The sequence below is a fragment of the Embiotoca jacksoni genome, unplaced genomic scaffold (assembly GCF_022577435.1).
Source record: "Embiotoca jacksoni isolate LCO1_2020_lvr unplaced genomic scaffold, fEmbJac1.0.p SCAF_60, whole genome shotgun sequence".
Classification (NCBI taxonomy): Eukaryota; Metazoa; Chordata; class Actinopteri; family Embiotocidae; genus Embiotoca; species Embiotoca jacksoni.
The window spans coordinates 1771932-1793378 of record NW_027185415.1 but is presented as its reverse complement, the minus strand read 5'-3'; the positions used below and the strand labels follow the sequence as shown (position 1 = coordinate 1793378).

The 21447-nt window shown below is 44.6% G+C and overlaps 2 protein-coding genes across 4 annotated transcripts; both read right to left on the bottom strand.

Annotated features, from left to right (window-relative positions):
- Positions 1 to 552: 552 nt before the first annotated feature.
- On the bottom strand, positions 553 to 3564 carry LOC138213546 (proto-oncogene c-Rel-like). Its single transcript, XM_069174718.1, has 5 exons — positions 3501 to 3564; positions 2995 to 3033; positions 1525 to 1664; positions 1245 to 1393; positions 553 to 682 (listed from the first exon to the last, which is right to left on the bottom strand). Exons 1-5 carry the CDS (start codon positions 3505 to 3507, stop codon positions 586 to 588), a joined length of 432 nt encoding a protein of 143 aa, XP_069030819.1. The 5' UTR covers positions 3508 to 3564; the 3' UTR covers positions 553 to 585.
- A 1301-nt stretch (positions 3565 to 4865) lies between these two features.
- On the bottom strand, positions 4866 to 20585 carry papolg (poly(A) polymerase gamma). Of its 3 annotated transcripts, XM_069174687.1 has the most exons (24): positions 20221 to 20585; positions 19128 to 19286; positions 18785 to 18851; positions 18023 to 18104; positions 15789 to 15898; positions 15619 to 15672; positions 14848 to 14959; positions 14476 to 14565; positions 14118 to 14256; positions 13948 to 14020; positions 12048 to 12168; positions 11865 to 11949; positions 11218 to 11271; positions 10811 to 10930; positions 10620 to 10729; positions 9878 to 9999; positions 9629 to 9786; positions 9274 to 9470; positions 8826 to 9028; positions 8649 to 8732; positions 8503 to 8562; positions 8293 to 8396; positions 8086 to 8186; positions 4866 to 7021 (listed from the first exon to the last, which is right to left on the bottom strand). In XM_069174687.1, the coding sequence occupies exons 1-24, from the start codon at positions 20235 to 20237 to the stop codon at positions 6846 to 6848; spliced, it is 2598 nt and encodes an 865-aa protein (XP_069030788.1). In that variant the 5' UTR covers positions 20238 to 20585; the 3' UTR covers positions 4866 to 6845. The 3 variants fall into 3 exon arrangements, with proteins under 3 accessions (XP_069030788.1, XP_069030789.1, XP_069030790.1); XM_069174688.1 differs by lacking the exons at positions 4866 to 7021; positions 8086 to 8186 and having other exon boundaries at positions 8289 to 8396; XM_069174689.1 differs by lacking the exons at positions 4866 to 7021; positions 8086 to 8186; positions 8293 to 8396; ... (10 more) ...; positions 12048 to 12168; positions 13948 to 14020 and having other exon boundaries at positions 14114 to 14256.
- Positions 20586 to 21447: the final 862 nt, after the last annotated feature.

Below are 21447 nucleotides of genomic sequence, written 5' to 3'. Positions count from 1 at the left end.
AGTATTTAGTATGCAGGGAAGTGCTGTGATTTCTTGGGTAGACTCTCGTCACCTGGACGTCCTGTTGGCTGGTTTGAGACCTCATTCGGGGACGAACTCATTTTAACGCTCATTTTTCCAGAGTCACTTGTTTTTTTTTTTTAAGAGTCGCCGCAGTGACGGCATGAAACACACACACACACGCATAAAAGAGAGGACGTATTTCTTGATTTTCACAGACAAATTCGAGTGTTTTGGTCCTGACAACAAATCCTATTAAAGTCCAAAGTCCAAACAGCAACTCTTTTCCGTTAAATTATGACCAAAACTACAGTTTTTGTGGAGGAAAGTCTTTAAATATGATGTTCCATTTGTTCGGGGACTATTTTCAGCTGCGGACTAATACACATTAAATGTTCTAAAGTGAGTGTTTGCAGCAGCTTCGGATACACTGGCTGATTTTTAGAGGGGTGAGGTTCAGTAAGCCATGATGTGATCGTCTTTGTTTCTTCTACTGATATCACTATCGGACCTGCAGAGTCGGCGCTCGTCAGGATCTGACATGAAACCGCTGCAGCCGGGTCGGTTGTGACGATGACGGAGGACTCACCGTTGAAGGCGTTGATTCCTCTGGTGATCCTCTGCACGATCGCCTCCTTCACTTCCCCTCCTCCTCACGCACTGGATCCCCAGATTCTGGAAACTGCGTCAATAACAACACAACAACATCGTGAGAAACTTGACAGGCGCCGACTCAAATAAACAAAACCACCTGAGCGGAGGAAGATCCCAAATCAAAAACAAAAAGATGCTGCTGAGTGTGACGGACAGAGCGACGATGCAACCGTTCTCACCCGGCCGGTTTAGCACGTAAAGCACTTTACGACAAACACATTATTGATGGCCGACTCTCAGATCGTGTTTCATGAAGATCTGCTGCAGCGGTTCAACTCATCCTCAAACCACTGCAGAGGTCTACCAGGGGTTTCTAAACTACACGCAGAAAAAGATACTGACTCATTCACACACACACACACACACACACACACACACACACACACACACACACACACACACACACACACACACACACACGAAGCATATTTGTCAAACCATGTCTGTGATGAGGATGGCAGTATGGGAAATCCCCGAGTGACATCACTCATATTTGTTGCATGTCAGAGGGAGAAAACAAAGTTTGTGTGTGTGAGTGTGTGTGAGGGGGGTGGTGGAAGGGGGGGGGGGGGGGGGGGGGGGGGACTCACGCGATCACTCTGCGGTCCGGTCCGAACTCGGCCTCATAGAATCCGTCCTTGCAGTCCTTCCCGACCAGGTCGTGCGGATGCGGCCGGTACGGCTCGTTCTTGGTCACCAGGTAGACGCGCACCTTCCCCTTCCCACAGTAGTTCAGGATCTGTGGACGAGACGTGCGTGTTGACGGACATCTATGCACACGTGAACACGTCCCTACGACCCAATGTGCTCTGTGTGAACTTCCACACATTGACAGACATGTAAGAAGAGGTTAACGTAGCTCCGGCTGACCTGCAGAGTCGGGTACGACCTGTTGTTGTCCGAGCTCTTCTCTCCGGGGATGCTGCCGGCCGAGCGACCCTCACACTTGTACCTGAAGCGCATCCCCCGTTGCTTGGGCTGCTCGAAGATCTGGATCGCCGGCTCAGTCACTGACGGGACAGTAGGAGATCACCGTGAGCAGTCCGTACACACATTAACGATTACAGTCTGGAAACCCCGTTCGCATCAAGGTTCGTGCAGCCGCTCGTGGCGGACCAATCAGCGAGCAGTGGGAGGCGGCTAAGTTAAAGTCAAGTGTGTTTGTTCGACATTTAATTGCAGCTGTGGGAGTTACAGTGCATGCAGAGTGAGACCAGACCCATCTATTCCCAGTGAATGTGGGTCTGGTAACACCAGGGGAGGAAAGATGGCTTGAGGAATCTGCATCTGACAACTCTCTGAGTCAACAAGTTAATATATGCTCAGATAATGGCCATTATTTCTGATAATTAAACCAGGAAGTACTGACTTGGTGAGCTGCAGGTGTAGATGACACTTTAAAACTGGGCAGAAAATGTCATGTTTTTCACAGAGGTCTTTTTGACCGCAAAACACGATAAAATGAATGCCGGCTGAGTTGCATTCGGCTGCTTTAGTTTCAGCGTCTGAGACACCTGTAGCCTCCGGACTACAAAAAAAAACCCAACGTATTATGGTTGACACGAAGCCTGATTTTGATTCTCAGCATACCGACAGGTATTCTCTAACAGTGGTATCTACATCCTGACAACGGCTGCAAGTAAAAGAACCATTTTTTGTATCCTAGATGTGTAAAAATCCTCCACTTTTCCAGCCACTGAGCCTGACTAGACGTCCGGGCCTCTGAAATCAGAGCTCACTATGAACGCAGACTCTCAACTGTTCAATGCATTCAAATCAAAGCAAAGAAATAAGTTTGTCTGTGCAACTTTGACCCCTTTTGTATGAAACAACACATGACGCCCGAGTGTGAGGGAGGAACTAAAACTGATCCGGGAAGTGTTTTTTTTGCCGTTACTGATTTAACAACACAAAAAAAAGTGCTTTTTTTTTTTTCTCGGACATGACAGCCAAAGCGACGAGCGCTTGTGAAACAAGTCAAGTTGCATTTCTGACATAATTGAGTGAATGTACAGTACGTTTGCCAAAAACGACAGCCGTGTTCTGCTTTCCTCATTTTGCAGCTCCGAGCACAAAACCAAAAGATGCAGTGGCTCAAACACATTTCTCACAGAAGACATAAATAAACCACGAACAGTAAAGAGAAGGAGCGCCTGCTTCTCACATGCTCACAGCATAGACCTGAATAAGTCATGCTTACCAGTCAAACAAAAAGAGGAAGTGAAACAACACTCTACATATTCAATGTTTCTTTTGCACTGATAAGTTTAGACTTATGTGATAATGATACGTTTTGACAGGCAGCTGATCGGGACACAAGTGTTCATGAAATAAACTTACTCAGGCAAGGATTGTCCTCTAGCATGGAGGGCATAAGAACTGAGGAGGACAAGGAGACATAGAGGAACAAATTAGACAAATACATGTGCAGATCAGGAACACAAAACTGGACCGAATAGTAGAGACGCTGACAAATAATATCATTTTAATTCAAACTGGTCTGTAACGGTCTGTTCGACCAGTCGACCAACAACACGCCAATCATTGCAACAAGGAGGAAGTCCATAGAGTTGGTGAACAAATAAATAATCCCAAATATGGTTGAACCTAAGGATTAAATACTAGTGCTCATGTCGAAGGCGATAATTACAGATTTAATCTTGTATATATACATATACATATATATATATATATTTATTTATACATGTGTACAGTAAGTACGCGTTTACGTGTTTTTGAACGACACAGGTACACAGGTGTGGTTATCAGTACTTATTTCTACACCTCTCACTGCACACATTGTCCCCGTTGTTACTGTAAAGTAAATAAAGGTTGTTTGTACTCACCATCCATGATGCACACACTCGCTCACTGTCGGCAGTGTCGCTGGTGGATGTCACTCAGGAGAACCTCGAGCTGAATGAGTGACAGCAGGCAGAAAAGTATTTTTTGTTGGACGAGGCTGGCGGGGGGAATTCCCCTCCGTCACCGGTCCTCCGTCTGAAACCAGCGAATCACAAGCCTCGTGACTCACAAGCAGGAGAGCTGGCAGGGCTCACTCCGCCCCCCCCGCCCCGCCCCGCCGGCGGGCCCGCCTCCCACCGCAGCGGAGAGGAGCGGAGCGGAGTGGAGCCTCCCACACCGGAGGAGACCGTGCGGCGCTTATATGAGTGAAAGCTCGTCTGGTTCTGTAAAAACTAATTAGAAAAAAAACATTCTCTAAAGTTCACAAACCCAGACATTACGTTTTCTTTTCTTTAATCTGTGCAAAAACAGTGTAAAACTCACATTTTGCTCGGGCAATATGCAGAGTTACTATGCATTGCTCTCGGCCAAAAAGTAGTCCGTGTCCAGCTGAGGAGTAATTAATCAATTAGTGAGCTGTAGAGCGGCTGGTATGCAGATAGTTAGCTTTTCCCCCACTTGTTTCCAATCATTATGCCAAGTTAAAATAACCACTCTATAATAAAGCGAACAAAATAATAATAAATTCATTTGCGTAGGGAACTTTTTCCCTTTTCCAGATGGTTAGAAAAGTAGAAAATAGTTCTGACCTCCTGGTTTTTCAAAGATCACAGAGTTAAGGTTTTGACCCGTATTCATGAGATTGTTTACGTTACTGTCTAGTTGGTTTAAAAACTGCCAAGTTGATTTTTGACCTTTGAAACAATATCTGACTAAACAGCTTCACAAGTTAATTTAGTAGATTAAACCATTTAAGAACTCAACAGTTGTATTGATGCCATTTTCTACAAGTGAAACCTATTTTGTCAAAATATTTGACTATCCAGAGTTCCTGTCATTTGTCTAATTCTGAGGAGTAAGGTGTATTTTGTTTATCTACATGAACTGACACGGAAAGGTAAATACTTTTCAGGAAAGACAACAAGGTGTGTAGGTCTTTAAAACACCAACAGTGCTGTCAGTGCAGCCTCACGTGACAAAAAAATGTAGAAATGTAAAGGATGCAGAAATAAATTTAAAAAAAAACACAGACACAGCATCGTTTTTTTAGGGGTTTAATGGGTGTACGGATTCAATTAAAGGAAGTGATAAACACATACAAAAATACCCTTTCAATACATTTTAGAAACAAACATCTAAATGACCTGTTTTTGTTAAATGTTTCCAAACAGCAAAAGATGAGTTGTCTGAAACAGAGTGGTGCAGATTTTATTCAAAAAAAGACCTACCTGCTATGAATGCTATTAAAAAAAAAAAAAAAAAAAAAAAAAAAAAAAAAAAAAAAAAATCACATGGTACAAATATGCAAATATAAATAAAGTGATAAGAAAACCCCCAATAATGAAGAATATGCCATTTGAAAAAAACTGTCCTCTGTACATTTAGTTGGGGAAACTGATGCTGGAAAAAAAGCCTGCGTCCCAACTCTCGACCTGCTCCGATGAAGAGGGCGCCTCGTCAGCATCACTTTACCTGTGGCTGTATACATATATCCTCTGTGCTGAAGTCAAACACGGAGACGCCCAGCTTCAAGACGGAGGGTTGGGGCCCAAGGCAAGAACAAAAGTTGTCTCCTGACCCCCCTCACCCATCACTTGTGGCCCCAGGAGATGCTTTTTAAGAACCTCCACAGGAGGCGCAGAGGGTTAACACCCAAAATGAAGGGAATTCTGTCTCTCTCCAACACAAACAGCCATCGGTGCATGCACGCTCACACAGTCAACCGTAGATGATGCGCACACACAAGCGCACGCGCACACATATATACACACACACACACACACACACACACACACACACAACTCATCAAAAAGCTGCGAACCTTTTTTTTCTCACGAAGCACCACAAACTTTCAAATGGACAAGAAACACGCTCACAACCAGGACCTGGTTTCATCAGGGACAAGCAAACAGACCACGGTGAACTGGGTGTGTGTGTGTGTGTGTGTGTGTGTGTGTGTGTGTGTGTGTGTGTGTGTGTGTGTGTGTGTGTGTGTGTGTAAGGGGGGTGGGGTCGGACAGTATCCCGAACAAAGTACTTTTTTTTGTCGTTGTTTAGTCCTCCTGATGGACTAGAGGTTAAAGTTAGGCGTCAGACAATCAGTCAATCACAGGTACGTACACAAAACTGACATTGAAACACTTCCTTGGGACCGTCTAAACTCGCGTTTCCGCTCTGACGTGCCACGAAGCAGCGTGTGCATCAAGCATTTTAGTCCGAGACAAGCAGGAGGCGAGACGCTGCAGCTCCTCTGAACACCGGGATCAACGTACATCACACTCTGATATGGTTCTCCGCACGTTCTGCGCCGATCCGTCCGAGAGCTAAACAACGACCGAGAACATCGCCGCTTCCAGAAAACACTTCCTGTTGTCGTGACGATGATTTCCTTGCTGATGTCACAGGGCCTCTACGATCACCTACACACTGCAAGCCCTATATGTAACCTGGAGTCCCTCTCCGGGGAGTCGCGCTGGTCCAAAGAGTTGTGGTTGTGATTTCTGTCATATCCAAGCAAACCCTCAATAAATCCTCCCTGTAACTGTATCCAAACCTTTACAGTGTCTACAAAAAATATCCAGGGCTGGAGACAAGCAGTAGAGAAAAAACAAAACAAAACCAAAAATTACACTTTTTTTTTTTAAACTTGTTTTTTTTTCTTTTTAGATAAAACTACAATAGAATGGTCAAAAGACTTAACAGTGATCTTTTGCTTCTTTCTTTTTAAGACAAAAAGTTATGTACATCAACATTTACTGTACAGGTTTTCTGTTTGGGAGAAAAGAAAATTAAGAGGGGGGGGGGAAATCAGCATACACCAGAAGAGTGTGTAGCAGGCGTCGATAAATGTTTTTGTTTTTTTTAAAACATGTTAACTGGAAAAAAGGGAAATTGAAAAGAAGAACAGCTCACTTTCCTTCTGTACATTTTTTAAACATGGAGGGAGAGGAGGAGTAAAAAAACAAAAACAACAAACGGCTGCTTTAGCTCTCAGGTCAGATCTCGGTGACTCGGTGATAGCGTCGGCCGAATCCCGCTATCCACTGGCCAACCCATACTCTGAAAGATTTGAGGTGAGGTGTCTGTCCGGCTGCTTCACACCGGGAGACCGAGCGACCCGACGGCGCTCCCGCTCCCCGTGTGAAGTCGACTTGGCGTGTTCGACTCGACTGTAAAGCCCATACCTCTGCGTGTGCGTGTGAATCCAGTTCTGCCGGCCGTGTTGCTCAGGCTATGTGGATTCTGGCCTTCTCTGTTTCTTTCAGCCTCTTGGCCTGTTCCTCCAGAGAGGGGGAGAGGGGTCTCTTGGAGGCCGCTCCGTTCAGAGGGTCGGACCCTCGGCTCACCAGCGTGGGGATGGAGCTGCCGACGGGGGGCGCCACGTGTTTGGAGGCCACATGTTCTATAGAAGAGGACGACAAAAACCCAGGTCATTGTTCAAACTGATTTTCATTTCGTCTTAGTTTTACAGTTTGGTTTTGAAGCCTACGTTTTCTACATCTTTGTGGTGTTCACTTCTTTACAGCAGACACATTCATGGTTCAAACTCAGAGACGTCGCATCGCTTTTTAATACTTGTATGTACAACTTGTGAGTTTTTTTTCTCCACGAGGCCTAGTTGGTCTGCTTTAACAGCGCCGTGCCGTGCCGTGCCGTGCCAAGCCAAGATGACGTGTTTCCACTGCAGCCCCAAAGGAGGGGATCACTGCTGTTATTATCAGAGCTGTGGTACTGACATACTAGCTGGATGCTTTTATTGTGAAGGGCTTAAAGGAAGTGCTGATCACTGGAGTTTCTCTGGCAGTGTTGATCTTAAACAGAACACATCTTATCAAGCACACATCATTTCTGTGTATCAGTTTAATATGTGCAGGACGTCGTAAAACAGAGCGCGTGCTGTCCTGCATCATTAGACGTTGTTTGGTTTGTAAACATCCATGAAGCGGTTCGCTGAGGTTACGGCGCCTCGGGGAAAAAGGTTTTCAACAAAGGTTTTGTTGTAGTTGCTAAGTGTTGTTTTTGTTTTGTTAAAACAGCCTAATATTTTTGTTTTATCGGTTTCGTGTAGTTGGTTGTCTTTATAAAGGCAGTCGTCAACATGTATTAGAAAAAAATATATACATATTTGGTACGGTTGTTTATTTTTTTTGTTATATAAAAAAGATTGATAGTTTTTATTGTCATTTTTATTTTGTTCGTCAAAAAGTATTTTATTATAGTTGTTAAGTGCAGTTTTGATTTTTGGTAATACAGTCATTAACACGCAGTTTTTGGTTTTATGAGAATGGTCGTTTAGTTTAGTTTTTGTCTTGTTTAAAGATCGTCAAATATTTTGTTACAGTCGTTTAAGGGTTGTCTTTATCGCCGCAAAATTATTAGACACGTTTCCTCGTCAAAATCAAACCTTCTGAGGAACGTCACCGTGACGACAGTTATCAGTCCTGAGAGGGGGAAACGGACACTCACTTGAGCCGATGACAGGAATGGACATGCCCTTTTCTTCGCTGGCAGGAGGCGCGTCGGCGGCGAGGGTGCCCTCGAACACGGGGGGCTTGGGAGGTGTGATGCTGCAGACGCACACGGAAACAAACAGCTTAGCACATCAGAAATCCAAATAACCACAGTTTGGCCTGCACCTCAGACGCCTGACAAAAAGCAACAGGTGAAACTCACTTGTGGCGGTTGAGAGCCAGTTTAATGGAATTCTTGACGACGCGGCAGCTGTTGCTGGCTGGGAGAGGTGAGGAGGCGTCAGGCAGCTCCATGCTGGGAAGTCTCTGTGCTCGGAAAACAGCCACATTATAGATCTCCACACTTAATCTAATACCTGCTTTAAGTCCAGCACAGAGAGGAAACCAATCAGGTGGAACGGAGGGAGGTTACCTGTGTTCTTGAGGTATCGATGGTTGGAATGGGCTTCGCCTTTGATCCAGTAACAGAAGTCTGACGATGAACACAAGACAAAATGTGAGTTTGTAGCTCCGACTGAACATTAAACAGTGAACAGAGGCAGACGGAGGGACACCTACAGCATTAGGTCCTTCTCCGTGCGTGAAGGAGTCCGAGGTGGGTGGGTATGGCTCTTTGAATGTGCAGTCGTCGTTGGACGCCACCTACAGCGAAACGCAGAACAGCGTCACTCACGAGACACCTTAAACCTGTGATGAAGCTGAAATCGGCTGAAAGTGTCGGAGCTCCGTTCTCACCTCTGTGTCTTTGTGCCTCTTGTCTAGGTCCTCTTGTGTGGGCGAGTGTGGTCTCTTGGCAGGAGCTCCGTTGACCGAGTCCTCCAGGCCGTTGGGCTCCTCTTTGGGGCTGCTGGTGGCGTTGGGCGCGACGCTCCCGCTCGGCGCTGCGCTGACGGAGCTGCTGGCCGGAGGCGACGGAGGCCTCGTCTTAACCGGAGGCTCTTCGGGAGGAGACGGACGTGAAGACATCAGATCAAGAGGATTCAACCACATCTTAAGGAGGGCATGTTTTATACTTTCTACATTTTCAATGTGAACATGTGTTTGGTTTATTAAGTTAAACATTTTTGCTGGTATTTGTGAAATGAAACATAAAATGTGAAATTTTTCGATTAGAAACCCGCTTTCCTTTTTTTATACTCAAAACATTGCATGTGCGTAATAATCTGTGACATTTTCAACTCACTTGAGCCAATGACAGGGATGGACATGCCCTGGTCTTCATCAGCAGGTGCTGCGCCGGGTTCTGCGCCAGATGCTGCGCCGGGTTCCACGCCGGGTTCCGCGCCAGGTTCCGCGCCAGCTTCGGCTCCGGGTTCCGCGCCGGGTTCCGCGCCGGGTGCTGGGGAGGTCTCCATAAAAAGCTGCTTGGGAGGGCTGATGCTGCAAAAATACACAGCAGAAAGAACCTCAGCTTCATTTAGCGAATTTAAGCCGGGTCATTGTAGAACAAAAATGAGGAACAGAACATCTAGGGACATAAAAGAAATAGTGCAGGTCACAAAAGTGGAACTAAAAGTCAGACAAGAGGGATGTGTTACCTGTCATCTGTGTCAGATGCAGGCTGAGCGGGTTTGCAGGGTGGAGAGTTGAAGGGAGTCCCTGAGTCTGTGTCTCTGGAGCTGTCCAGGTGACTGCTGTCCAGAGAGATCCGCTTAGAGCTCCCGCCGTTGGAGTTGCGGTTCAACTCCGCTATGCTCTGCAGGAGAGAGGAGAGCGTTCGGTCGAGGAAGTGACACGAGACACAATGACGGTCGAAGTGACGTCGTGCACCGGTTCATGCATCTCACCCTCTTCTTCTTCTGCACCAGTTCAGGAGGAAGGTACTGATGCAGCTGCTTCTTCTTCACATGTGTGGCTTCAATCTTCATCCCGTCCTTCAGCATGTTGATGTTGTTGGCTTGTCTGTACACTGTAGAGAACAACGTCACGTTAAGGTGGACTCCCTCCTGCTGCGAATGTTTGTTACACTTAATATGTTGCGCAAAGCAGAGCTGCTCATTTCTTGTAGTTTGACTCGCTAAAATGTGAACAGAAAACCTCAGTTCATTACTTTTTTCCCCCCAAACACTTGTTCCACTGAAGCAGCAACAGAAGACCTGCCAGAAATAGTGAGGATTGTTTTTGCTATGAATACAGGGAACTAAAGCTCCTGTAATGAGGCTTTATAATGTACCACAAGCCTTGTGCCTCTGTTAATCACATGACTAAAGATCTCCACCGTACTTTAAAGACTCTAACTAAACCAGTGTTTTGGAAAGTTATGTCATTTTTTTTTTTTTTATAATAAATGTTAATAGCAAGCCTCACTGACTGAAAAAGATAAAAGACATTTCATAGTATTTACAGTAAATCTTCAACCCATTCATTAATGTAACTTCATGGTTATAAACAGTGTGTGTGTGTGTGTGGTAATGCTGCCACATGAAATAAGCTGCTGTCCATTTGGTTTTATGAAATGCTTGATTAAATTAAGAAGCAGCAGATTGATTTTTCTTCCCAGAGAGTTGCCGGTGATGTGAGCGGACCTACCGGTGTCTGTGAAGGACTGGATGTCATACGTCAGGTCAATGTTCACGCTCTCTGCGTTCTCCACCTTCTTGAAGATGATCCCGATGAACCACATGGACACAAACTCGTTCCTGTTGCAGAAACACAACATTTTGTCAGCGGAGCACCGACTTCACTGAGCTGATGGCGTGCGCGGATGAAGCCGGACTCACTCGTTGCGGTTGTCTTTGGACCCCGGGAAGGACTGTGGGTTGACGTGAGCCAGCGTGATGTACTCATTCCTCTCCAGGTTCCCCACCAGGACGCGGATCTTCGACTCCACCAGGCCGATCCTGGAGGAAAACATCAGCATGTGTTCGTGGAAGGCGCGGTGACACATGATCTTTGGAGTAGAGCACAATGCTTCCCGGCTGCGTGAATTATATTTGTTTGACAATATTGTGTGCAGGATTTACAACACATTTATTCAATACAATGGAAAAAAAATCCACCAGAAAACCCTCAACAATGTTGTGCTGGTTGACACAGTTGAAATGTACCAATGCAATTTAAACACAATGAAAGGTGACACCGGCTTCACCTCATAAACAGACTAGAAACCGTGACCTTTGACACTCACCATTCTAAGTGGTTTTCTTCTGTGGATGCGCTGGCAGTCAGAACGATGTAATGCCTGCAGCAAAAAAAAACAACACACACAACATAAGCCAAGAAACTTGACTAAACCCAGTAAGAGTCATGATAGAGGTAATTTAGGAATGATGGAAAACAAGTTTTGGTTAAGAGTAATATCCTCAACCTTATTCTAGTGCAAATGACTTATTAATCACTGAACGGGGAGATTCAGCAGCATGTTGGTTCTTTGTGCCACACAGCTGAACATGAACTATTTACAGTCGCACCATCGCTCCAGTAGAAAGTAGCTCCAGTGGAGCAGCAGCAGCAGAAGCTGAAGCTGGCAGAAAGCTCAGCTGTGTTGTCTGAAGTGTGTGGGAGGCTCTTTGGAAAAACAAAACGAATCTACCCAACTCTTACTGACCACAGTTAGGATGACTCAAATCTGTTCAACCAAAAAAGTGTCAACAATAAGTTGGTCGGAAAAAAAAAGAAGTTGCATCAGATTCAAACAGTTTACAGCCTGCCAAGATGTCGGCTCATCTCCACACAGCTTATTCTTTAACAAGCTGGTGGCTTAAAGAACTGCAATATTTCATATGCAGCAGAAGAAAGTAAATAAATTATGTATCTGAAGAAATCAACACCTACTTGTACTTTTGGAAAAAGTTGGGTGGCTCAAAGAGTTTGGACCATTCTGCTTTGCCCTGAAGTATCTCGTCTGTGACGCTGAGACCTGTTCATGACGAGACAGAGAGACACAGAGACAGACACGGATGAGGTCGGAGAGTTCAAGACGCAGTTTCCAGTTCTACAGCGCCGAGTCGTCTTTACCGTATTTGAACTCCTCGCTCATGATGGTGCGTGTTGACGTGGAGACGTTGTACGTGGAGTTCTGCTGGGGGTAGGCAGGTGTGATGATGGGCATCAGGTGGTATCTGTCAGACGGGTTCACCTAAAAAAAAAAGAAAGAAGGAGAGGACACGGTATGGGGGACCGAGATTGGTTTCACTACAGAAACGAGAGCCTTCGTCAACATGTCAGCATTCTTCCACCCACAAGGCTGAAGGAAAAGAGCAACGTTACCCCCCCTCCTCACACACACACACACACACCTCCTACACACACGCGCATACACAAGGTACATCCCAATTCTCTTTACTGCCTTCATGTCCCTTGTTTACATTTTGTTTGGTTTGTGGAAACCATTTGTGTCCCTCTCAAACATTATGTGATGACATTAGTCTGAAGGCTGCTCGGCTGGATCTCCTGTCTGTGGGCTGTAAATGATCTTTATTATCTTCCCCTGGTGTTTGCAGACGTGTTATTAATGTCAGTTATTTAAATATTCTGTTTCCCAACATGGCAAAACATTTGAGATATTACATCTGCACATTGAACCTTAATAACAGCTACACAACAAGCATTAACAAATCTGGATTTTGACTTGAGTCTCGATCGGGCTGACTAGATTTGAGTATGTTGCGTGTGCTTAGATTACAGTTTGACACTCGGCTCTAGCTTTCCTGTATGAGGAAGTGAGAGTATGTGACAATGCCCTCTGACAACCATAAAATGACTGGTTTCAGTGTTTACTTTTTATTTAATATTCGATTACACAATTCTAAACTTGCATTTATGACTAAACTTTCAGCCCAGAGCTCAGCAGTCGTTACTGAACGGAAACAACACCAATAGACAATTCAAACTTGTTTATTGCTGAAGGGACACAACAAACATGACACAGCAGATACAACGGCTAGAAACTTTTCAATTAAGGCAAGAGGGCAACTGGTTAAGGGTAAGTCGGTTTATGACCACAACAAGTATATCAAAGTCCCGACCAAGGAACAATAAATATGTCTGAACCGATAGCTGCACCTGCTGTGACTGAAGAGATTCATGTACATAAAGCCCACCTGCAGCGCCCTCTGGTGTGTTGATGTCAGCATCGACAGTTTGTTTACATGTGAAACAAGTTGCTCATGAACCACAATCAAAGATGTGTAATACAAATATTTGTAATGAATTATAAATATCTTTAGCACCCCCTGCTATCATTACTACAAAGTGCACCATGTGTACATTCAAGGCCATTTAAAAACTCTAACCATTTACTACTAGAACAACAAGAAAAGTGTTACTTAACTTTTTGTTTAGAGTCCTTGATGTCTCACATTTTCATGCAGATAAAAAAAACGTAGGTAATTTATGCTCATACATTTAAGTTATTACCCAAACGGGGCTAAAGGCTAATCACATTTTGAAGACGTTGGGGAAGGCGGTGTAAAGGTGTCCTTAAATATTTCCCGCACACATTACTGCTATTTGTTTTATGTGACCTAAAACCAGATACCAGATCTGTTTCATTCAATTGCTAATGCAATTTCTATTGAAGGGGTGTCTATCTGATAAAAGACGTCCACGTAGGAAGTCTTCCTTGCTCCAAGCGGCTCTGGGAAGCCTCCTCCGAGCAGAGTTAAGCGCATTGGAGCTCATGATGGGGGACCCGATCAGTGTCGTGGTCACATGAGGACAGAGGGATGAGGAGACATGAAATAAGAGAAAGGAAATGGACCTATGCTCCAGCTACAGAGCTCAATTTAAAAAAACAAGAAACGTTTAAGAACTCTGTCCAGATAACGTTTCCTGTGTCTACACAGCAAAACACATTCAAACCGGGGAGGCAGAACGCCGTAAGCATGAGGAAATCAAACACTGGGGTTATACTCACTCTGGGATCCCACACAGGTAAATTCAGATTACTCTCCTCAGGCTGTTTCAATAGCACAGGATTTGGCCACTCCCTATAGGAAGGAAACAACAGGAAATGTAGGATTACTGTGAAATACTGCCATCATGTGGACGAGGACAAAAAGAAATTGAAAAGGGCCCGATTCTCACCATTTGGAGAAAACCAAGAAGAACTTATGGACGAGCGTGGCAGCCACAGCGTTGGGGTAGAGCTGGCAGGTCCTGGCCACCAACATGGCCCACGACACTCCACCCAGAAACCCCAGCATGTTGGAGTAGATCCCTCGACCTGCAGCCACACGACACGCGATTCTCAGACAACAAGCACAACTTTATACCATGTCAAGTTTATACTAAAGTAGGACCCGTTTTGGTGGTCAGTGCTGATAATGGAGCTACAGATAATTATACAAGGTATACTTAACGCAGCCCACGGATGCAGCAAACGCTAACGAAGACGAACAAAAAGCAGCAGCAGAAGTTCACCAGTCATCTGAAGAACACTTACGCTTCGCCCACAGTTTGATGGCTCTCAATGTCAGCCTGAAGTTTTCCTTGTTTGGCACCAAGTACAAAATTTCATCAGTTACTCGACAGCCTGTGATAAGAAAACATGAGAAAACGTCAAATCCTGTCAAGACACGTATTACACTCTTACAGATGTGGAATTTCCCACTAAAGAAAAAAAAGGTTTATATTTCCCGTGAAAACAACCTTCTTCTGTTTGGATTCAGATACCTGCAACAACGAGCTGCGGCAAATGTGACACACGATGAGCTGGTTCCAATTCTACGCTTATTAAATGTCAGTGTCAGAAAAACAACGCCAGCAACAACACCAGGCCTCGTGTCAGTGTGAAATGAAAAGCCATGTAACGCACCATTAAGGCTGCGGATGCAGCGAATGTCCAAGTTTCTCAGGATGGAGTCTCCCCGCAGGTCCAGGTTGTCTGGAATGGACTGTAAGGCCAGTCTGGCAAAAAGCAAGTCGATCTGTGCAGGCGGAGACAGTAGAGAGATCAGCTCACCCTGTCATATCTGAACACGGTTGTTCACACAATCAAACAGATACAGGACTGAGGGGGGAAACGTAACATTCATTTTTGTCGTGAATAGTTGTACGAGCAGCACATGGCAGCACACGGAGATGACGGGAGAGCACGTCAAGTACAAAACAGCTCAACATCATACAACTCCGTCATGGAATTACTGCTTTAAATTAACTTTTAAATGACTCTTTTAAAATGTTTTTAGTAAGAAAATTTCATCAAGATTTCAAATGCAAACTAGAGCAATCACATTTAGATAACAGATGAGAGGTTACGTCTCCTTTCCTGCTCTTCTGGGTGCTTTCATTGACCCGAGTTTCTACCTTGGCCTTAAAAAAAAAAAAACTGTTTTTTTTTTTTTTTTTTTTAAAGTCTGATCCAAACAGGAAAATCCTAACAATCATTCTTAACACACTTGATACCACAGAGTTAAAAGCCTAAGAGACGCAATCTTTAGAATCACAACCCTTATAAACTCCTAAAACAACACACAAATGAACCTGTAAAAGATTTTCCCACACGGTTATTGTCCTTTTTTAAGTTGTGTGCATGTAGCTACTGAATTGTAATACCTCTACATGTAGATATATTTAAGTAACTCACCTCAATCCCATCAAATTTGAATTTTATCACGGGTACAAAAGCGTCCTCGACAGCCTGCCGGCAACAGGAACAAACAAACGACATGATCACAAACAAATCCGGGACATGGTGAGACGATAACTCTTGTTTACTGTCCTGTGTTTAAGTAACAAAATGTGAACATGGCTTACCCTGAGATCTTTAATCTCTTCGTGCTGTTTCAATTTCTCAAAGAAAGACTGGAAAAAGTCACTTCTCTCTACGTGGCGTGGAGCCACACATAAGGCATCGATGTCAGCTCCTGTAAGGACACGTCATTTCCATCAGCGTGGTTCGGCATGTTAAACGGTTCGTGATGGCAATGAACTGATAAAGTCGCTGCGTTCGAGGTAAAAGACATCATCGAGGTAATTAACTCAACTGAACTCAAAAGAGCATGAAGAGCAGCTAAAGGAAAACTAGGCCTGAGATACATCAGATCAAGTAGGCGTCTCTGGGATCATCTCAGAAAAATGCAGTAATCTCCGAGTACGACTGTCCAATTGATAAATACTGCAAGTTTCAGTCAACACAATGTAAATGCCTTAAATGTACCAACAAAGAAAACGCATCAGAGTTGTATTTGCGAGACACTGACGACCTCCAAAGAACTCTGAAATAGCTTCATTTTTTTTTTTTATTATTCCTGAAGTCTTCCATATAGGTGGAAAATCAGGTTCAGAAATAATTCATTTATTTTGTGTTTACACTGTTTATACTTATCGTGACCTCCACTGTGCTGTTAATACACTTCAGGATAAATAGAAATTCATATAAAATTTATAAATAAACAGCGTCAAATTAAAAGGTAAAGGCAGTCTTTACTTTTTTTTTTAAATCTCAAATTGAAAAGTCTAAAGAAGCAAAAGCATGAATTTCACTCCGCTGTACTTACAAACTTTTGAAGGAGACTGTTTGTGGTCAAATGAAGCAGAAATGTCCAGACACACAGGCAACACTCCATCAATTTTACAGACCAACTTTTAATGTGCTTAAATTAAAATGCATCAGCTAAATATACCCGATGAAATGCAGATCAGTTTCCTGTAGTGTCCACTGCTCCTACTGAGGGATTTGTCTTCTCTACTGGATGTCATGTGTCAGTTTCAGGAACTACCGCGAGTCATACCATATTAATACTTTCATCTTTTGAACAAGGGCCTTCAAATAAGTAGCCAAATACAAAGGCTTCACCTGTTGTTGTTTTTTTAAGTGTGCCAGCAGGTCACATCCTCTACTGATATGCATGTCATTGTTTGGATTTTGGATAGTGAGCATCTTCGGTATAAAACAACTTATTTTGGATGGATTTAGTTCAACGTTATCTCATTTCCAGGCTTTAGTTCGAGTCTAGACTTGGCAGCTGTGTCTCCGAAGTTCAGACCTCGTACTGGCAGACAGGCAATACTGAAGGACTCAAGTTAGGTTCTGGGACAAAAGAACCTGATCAAGTCATCCCTCACAAGGAACAATATTTTTTTACGACAGGATTTAAACATCCTGTCTTTATGTCCAACATGAAAAAAAACTTTAAATGCAATTTCAACCAGTAAGAGCAAACAGCTTGGAAATGTGGTGACCCATCGATAATGGATGAAATTAAAGTTGTTTGTTCAACTTATTATGTTGGCCTACACTTACAGGCTCTGGAGATACTGTTAATTGAAATATAATCTTGTTTCTAGAACATGAACACTGGTTGGCGTTATAATATGAGTAGGTGAAGCTGTTTTAATGAACACATTGTTTGTGAAAGAAAGCATCAAACAGGATCAGATCAGCTGATAGCAATTACTGAAGAAAGTAACTACCAGTGTCCCGACCAGTTTTGCAGATGAGCTTTGAACATCTCTTATTCAGACGAATGGAAAACATGGTATACTTTGATGGCTAAAAACACATCCAAATAACTTTTTAAATACCTTTGTTGAAAAACAAACTCTAAAAAGCAGGATGTATTTTCTGTTGTGCGTGTAAACTCTTACGAATGTTCTACCTCTCTATCACACTGCTGGCCTTTGTTATTTAAAAACAGATAACGTGGTCAGACGACACGGATGCCTTCAGTCCATAGTCAGTCTGTGTTTACGCAGCTTTATGACCCCAAAAGTGGTCTTTTCAAAACCACTCAATAGCAGAGGAATATGACAATGCCAGCGTTGCGCTTTGGTGTAACCAAGGCAACACAGTGATGCACGCCTGCTCAGACAGGGCTGAGTGCTGCTTGGCAGTCATGTTCTGTCACCTCTATCTTTTTAATACCAGTGTAGCCAACCACACAGTACAGGTGTCGCCTTAGTTGTCAGACATTTTCCTGTCAAAAAACAAACAAACAAACAGCCATTTCATTAGTGATATTAAATATCACAGTAAAGACGACACATACCTTTTGTGTGCACTCCGAGTCGGTATGAACCAAATGTAAATATCTTGCCCCCAACACAGCTAATAGCTGACGGTGGAAGATTCTGCGGAGAAGCACAGACAGTGAAGTCAGTGTGACTTTTCCTCCCTTCATGGTGGAACAGAAGGAAGCGTTCAATTTCTTGAGTATCTGTATGATTCATGACTTCATAAGACATCAGAAATCATGGCTTTTAGGCCGGACATATATTTACTTTTAACTACGCACTTGCACGGGCACTGTACGTGGCTGTCCCGCATTTCGAGCCTCCATTTGGTTACGCAAGTGGGGATGTGACGCGGTCAGAGGTCGGTGGGTTGGAAAGCAGCAACAACAATGGCAGAACGTTTTAAACACGCGCTCATAGACCAAGTCCACAATTACAACTCAATCTGCATGATGTACACACTTGCCAGAGTAACTGGCGTCATCACTGTCACATCTGGCTCGATCTCAGACACAACGTTCACGATGGCACAACCTGACGCTTTTTTCTGCCGCGATCTCAAATTTAACAAAGTAGTTTCTTTGTCGAGTGCTGCCGCGTTTATTGTTTACATCACGCATTTTTGGAAGTTCACTGGATGTCACTGGGTCTCTGGTGTGAACAATCCTCTGGGTCACAGGCATGTATGTGAACAATAATGTTCACGAAGCCACCGGTTGTCTTCTGTGAACACATGGGTTAAAATAGAAAGTGCATCTCCCACCTTAGTAGACATCCTGCACAACAGCAGAACTTACCTTTAGTTCACTGATCTCTGCAATCCATTCTTTAACAAAGTTATTCAACTTCCCAAGAACTGCAAGTCTGAAAGAAAATACAACTTTAGGCAGCTGCAGTCTAAAGTATGAGGCGTTAAAATGATCAAGGGTATTCGTTTGCTGCAATGACACAGACGTGTGTCAAATAAAAATGCAGTACAAGACAACATCCTTCCAATCCGAAGCTATCTCGGAGCGGCCTTGTTTGAATGTTTAAGAGCAGTTCATGTGATTGGGGCAACGAAAGGGGTGCAAGTCAAGATGCTCAAATTCAGTGTTATTATAAGTACAAAATAAAACACGTGTGCACGTCGTTCCTCACCTGTGGTTCAACTCCTCTTCGTCTTCAAACACCCCAAAGGGTTTCATGGCGTCGCAGAGCTTCTTGGTGTACTGGTGGTCCAGTTCTCGTGGGGGCGCGAGGCTGATGGCAGAAGTGATGCCGTAGTGTTTCTGAGGCTGCTGCCCACCAGGCATGGTGCTGCGGGGACAACGTGCAAGCACACATCAGACACAACACCGACACGTCATGTCACCGGGTCACCGGGTCACCAACAAGGTTTCTAAAACGGCCCCCGACCCCAGCCGGTACCGACAGATAGCGGCTGTTCCTCCACTACTATTCCCGCGAACCCATGTGTAAACACTCCGCTGATAGCATCGTGCCCGGCTCACAGCTCCTTAAACAACGGACGGTCAACCCTCCGGTGGAGCCTCCGGTGGTGAACCCTCCGGTGAACCCTCCGGTGGACCCTCCGGTGGAGCCTCCGGTGGTGGACCCTCCGGTGGACCCTCCGGTGAACCCTCCGGTCGACCCTCCGGTGGAGCCTCCGGTGGAGCCTCCGGTGGTGGACCCTCCGGTGAACCCTCCGGTGGACCCTCCGGTGGACCCTCCGGTGGTGGACCCTCCGGTGGAGCCTCCGGTGGTGGACCCTCCGGTGGACCCTCCGGTGGACCCTCCGGTGGTGGACCCTCCGGTGGACCCTCCGGTGAACCCTCCGGTGGACCCTCCGGTGGACCCTCCGGTGGACCCTCCGGTGGACCCTCCGGTGAACCCTCCGGTGAACCCTCCGAGGCAGCAGGCTACAAACAGGCTGGAGGCGCTAACAAATTAGCTCATTTAGCTAAGTTAGCCGACGTTAGCTGGCTGCTACGGAAGAATTGGGTTTAACTAATGACTCGCTTTCCGGTTCGACCTTTTGAAGAGTGGACATGTTCCAACAACAAAACCATTATACTGCAATCAAAGCCGCGTGTACAGCAGCGTTAGTCCGGAGCAGGCGCGCCGAGCGGCCGCCAGCACGGCGGCTGCAGGCCGCTCGGTTGTTGTGACAGTTTGGCTAACGTTAGCTCTTAGCCTATTCTTCAGGACTTGTGAGCGAAGCTGGTAAACAGGACGCGACCTCACGACTCACCTCGACATTTCTTTCATGACACTGTAAAAAGCTTGCACCGTTTTTTTCTGTTGTAAACCCGTAAAAAAAAAAAAAAACTCTAGAAAGTCATCAAGTGGAATAACAACAGCCTCGACCTGATTACAACAATGGTCCTTTCCAGAGGAGCAGTTCAAACCTCCTGAACCGGAATCACTTCTTCTCACGGAGCCGATCACTTCGGAATCCGACAACAACAAACATGTCGAGGAGCTCCGACGCGCTCTGGTTTTCTGGATGCTAGCAGCTAAACGCGCGTTTAATTGCTGTAAAGAGTTTTTCTTTTTTTAAATCCCAAACTCCAGAAGTAACCGTGTCGGCTGGTGACGTCACGAGCAGCACGCCGAGCGACCGTCGTCACGAGGCGCCGCCTCGCTGAGGCCGCGAGTCACGTGACCGCCGAGGCCCTGAAACATGGACGCCGCGAGCTCCGGCACGATGGCCGCGTTAGTCACACAACGTGGGCTTTAAAGGACTCACATGCACTCGAAATCAATACTTTACATGCAAAGTGATGTCGGCCGTGAGTTTGTTAGCCTGTGGTAGCTCAAATGTTAACAGCAAACTATTTTGTACAGCCACCGCAAAACCTTTTCTCGAGCAACAACTGCATGTTAAATACATCATTTACAAATTAAAGAGAATGTTAAAGTTACATTAAAAAAAAAAATCACATTTGTTAGTGTTCAATTAAGTTCACAACTTCAGCTGTAAGTGTGACACACTGTGTGGGTTTGTGTGAACAAAACTAAAAAAAGATGGAAAGTGAACTTTGTGATTCCTGTATGCAAAATGAACTAATAAAGCATGTCTGAACAGTGAACCGTGTGGTGTTTACTGCTGCTGTGTCCACCAGAGAGCACCTCCTCACAGAAAAACAAGGTGGACTGAAGGAAACAAAACTCAAAAGGTAACTAGGTGGATAAATTAAATATGACCCCAATTTAATTGTTTTGCCAATAACTTAAATAAATGTCAGTTTGTTTTGTCTGATTCTTCTATAACCAGTCACATATTCTTGTAACTGCAGAACCTGAAGAGGACAATAACAGTCACCTTTTACCATCTAAGTTTATTTTTTTTATGTCATTTTTGTAAATAGATTTGATAGATAAAATGCCATTTAACTTCCATTATTCTTCATCTTTTTCGCAATTAATAAACATGCTGAAATGAATTTAAAAATGAGGAACTGCAAGTGCTGTAAGA

What these genes read in the sequence shown, in the direction of transcription:
- LOC138213546 (XM_069174718.1), bottom strand. An exon ending in AGAGGACAATCCTTGCCTGA is followed by an intron (nt 1,665 to 2,994) that starts GTAAGTTTATTT and finishes CTGTCCCGTCAG; the next exon opens with TGACTGAGCCGGCGATCCAG. An exon ending in GGTCGTACCCGACTCTGCAG is followed by an intron (nt 1,394 to 1,524) that starts GTCAGCCGGAGC and finishes TCTCGTCCACAG; the next exon opens with ATCCTGAACTACTGTGGGAA.
- papolg (XM_069174687.1), bottom strand. An exon ending in GAGCGAGGAGTTCAAATACG is followed by an intron (nt 11,950 to 12,047) that starts GTAAAGACGACT and finishes CGTCATGAACAG; the next exon opens with GTCTCAGCGTCACAGACGAG. An exon ending in GCATCTGACACAGATGACAG is followed by an intron (nt 9,471 to 9,628) that starts GTAACACATCCC and finishes GTATTTTTGCAG; the next exon opens with CATCAGCCCTCCCAAGCAGC.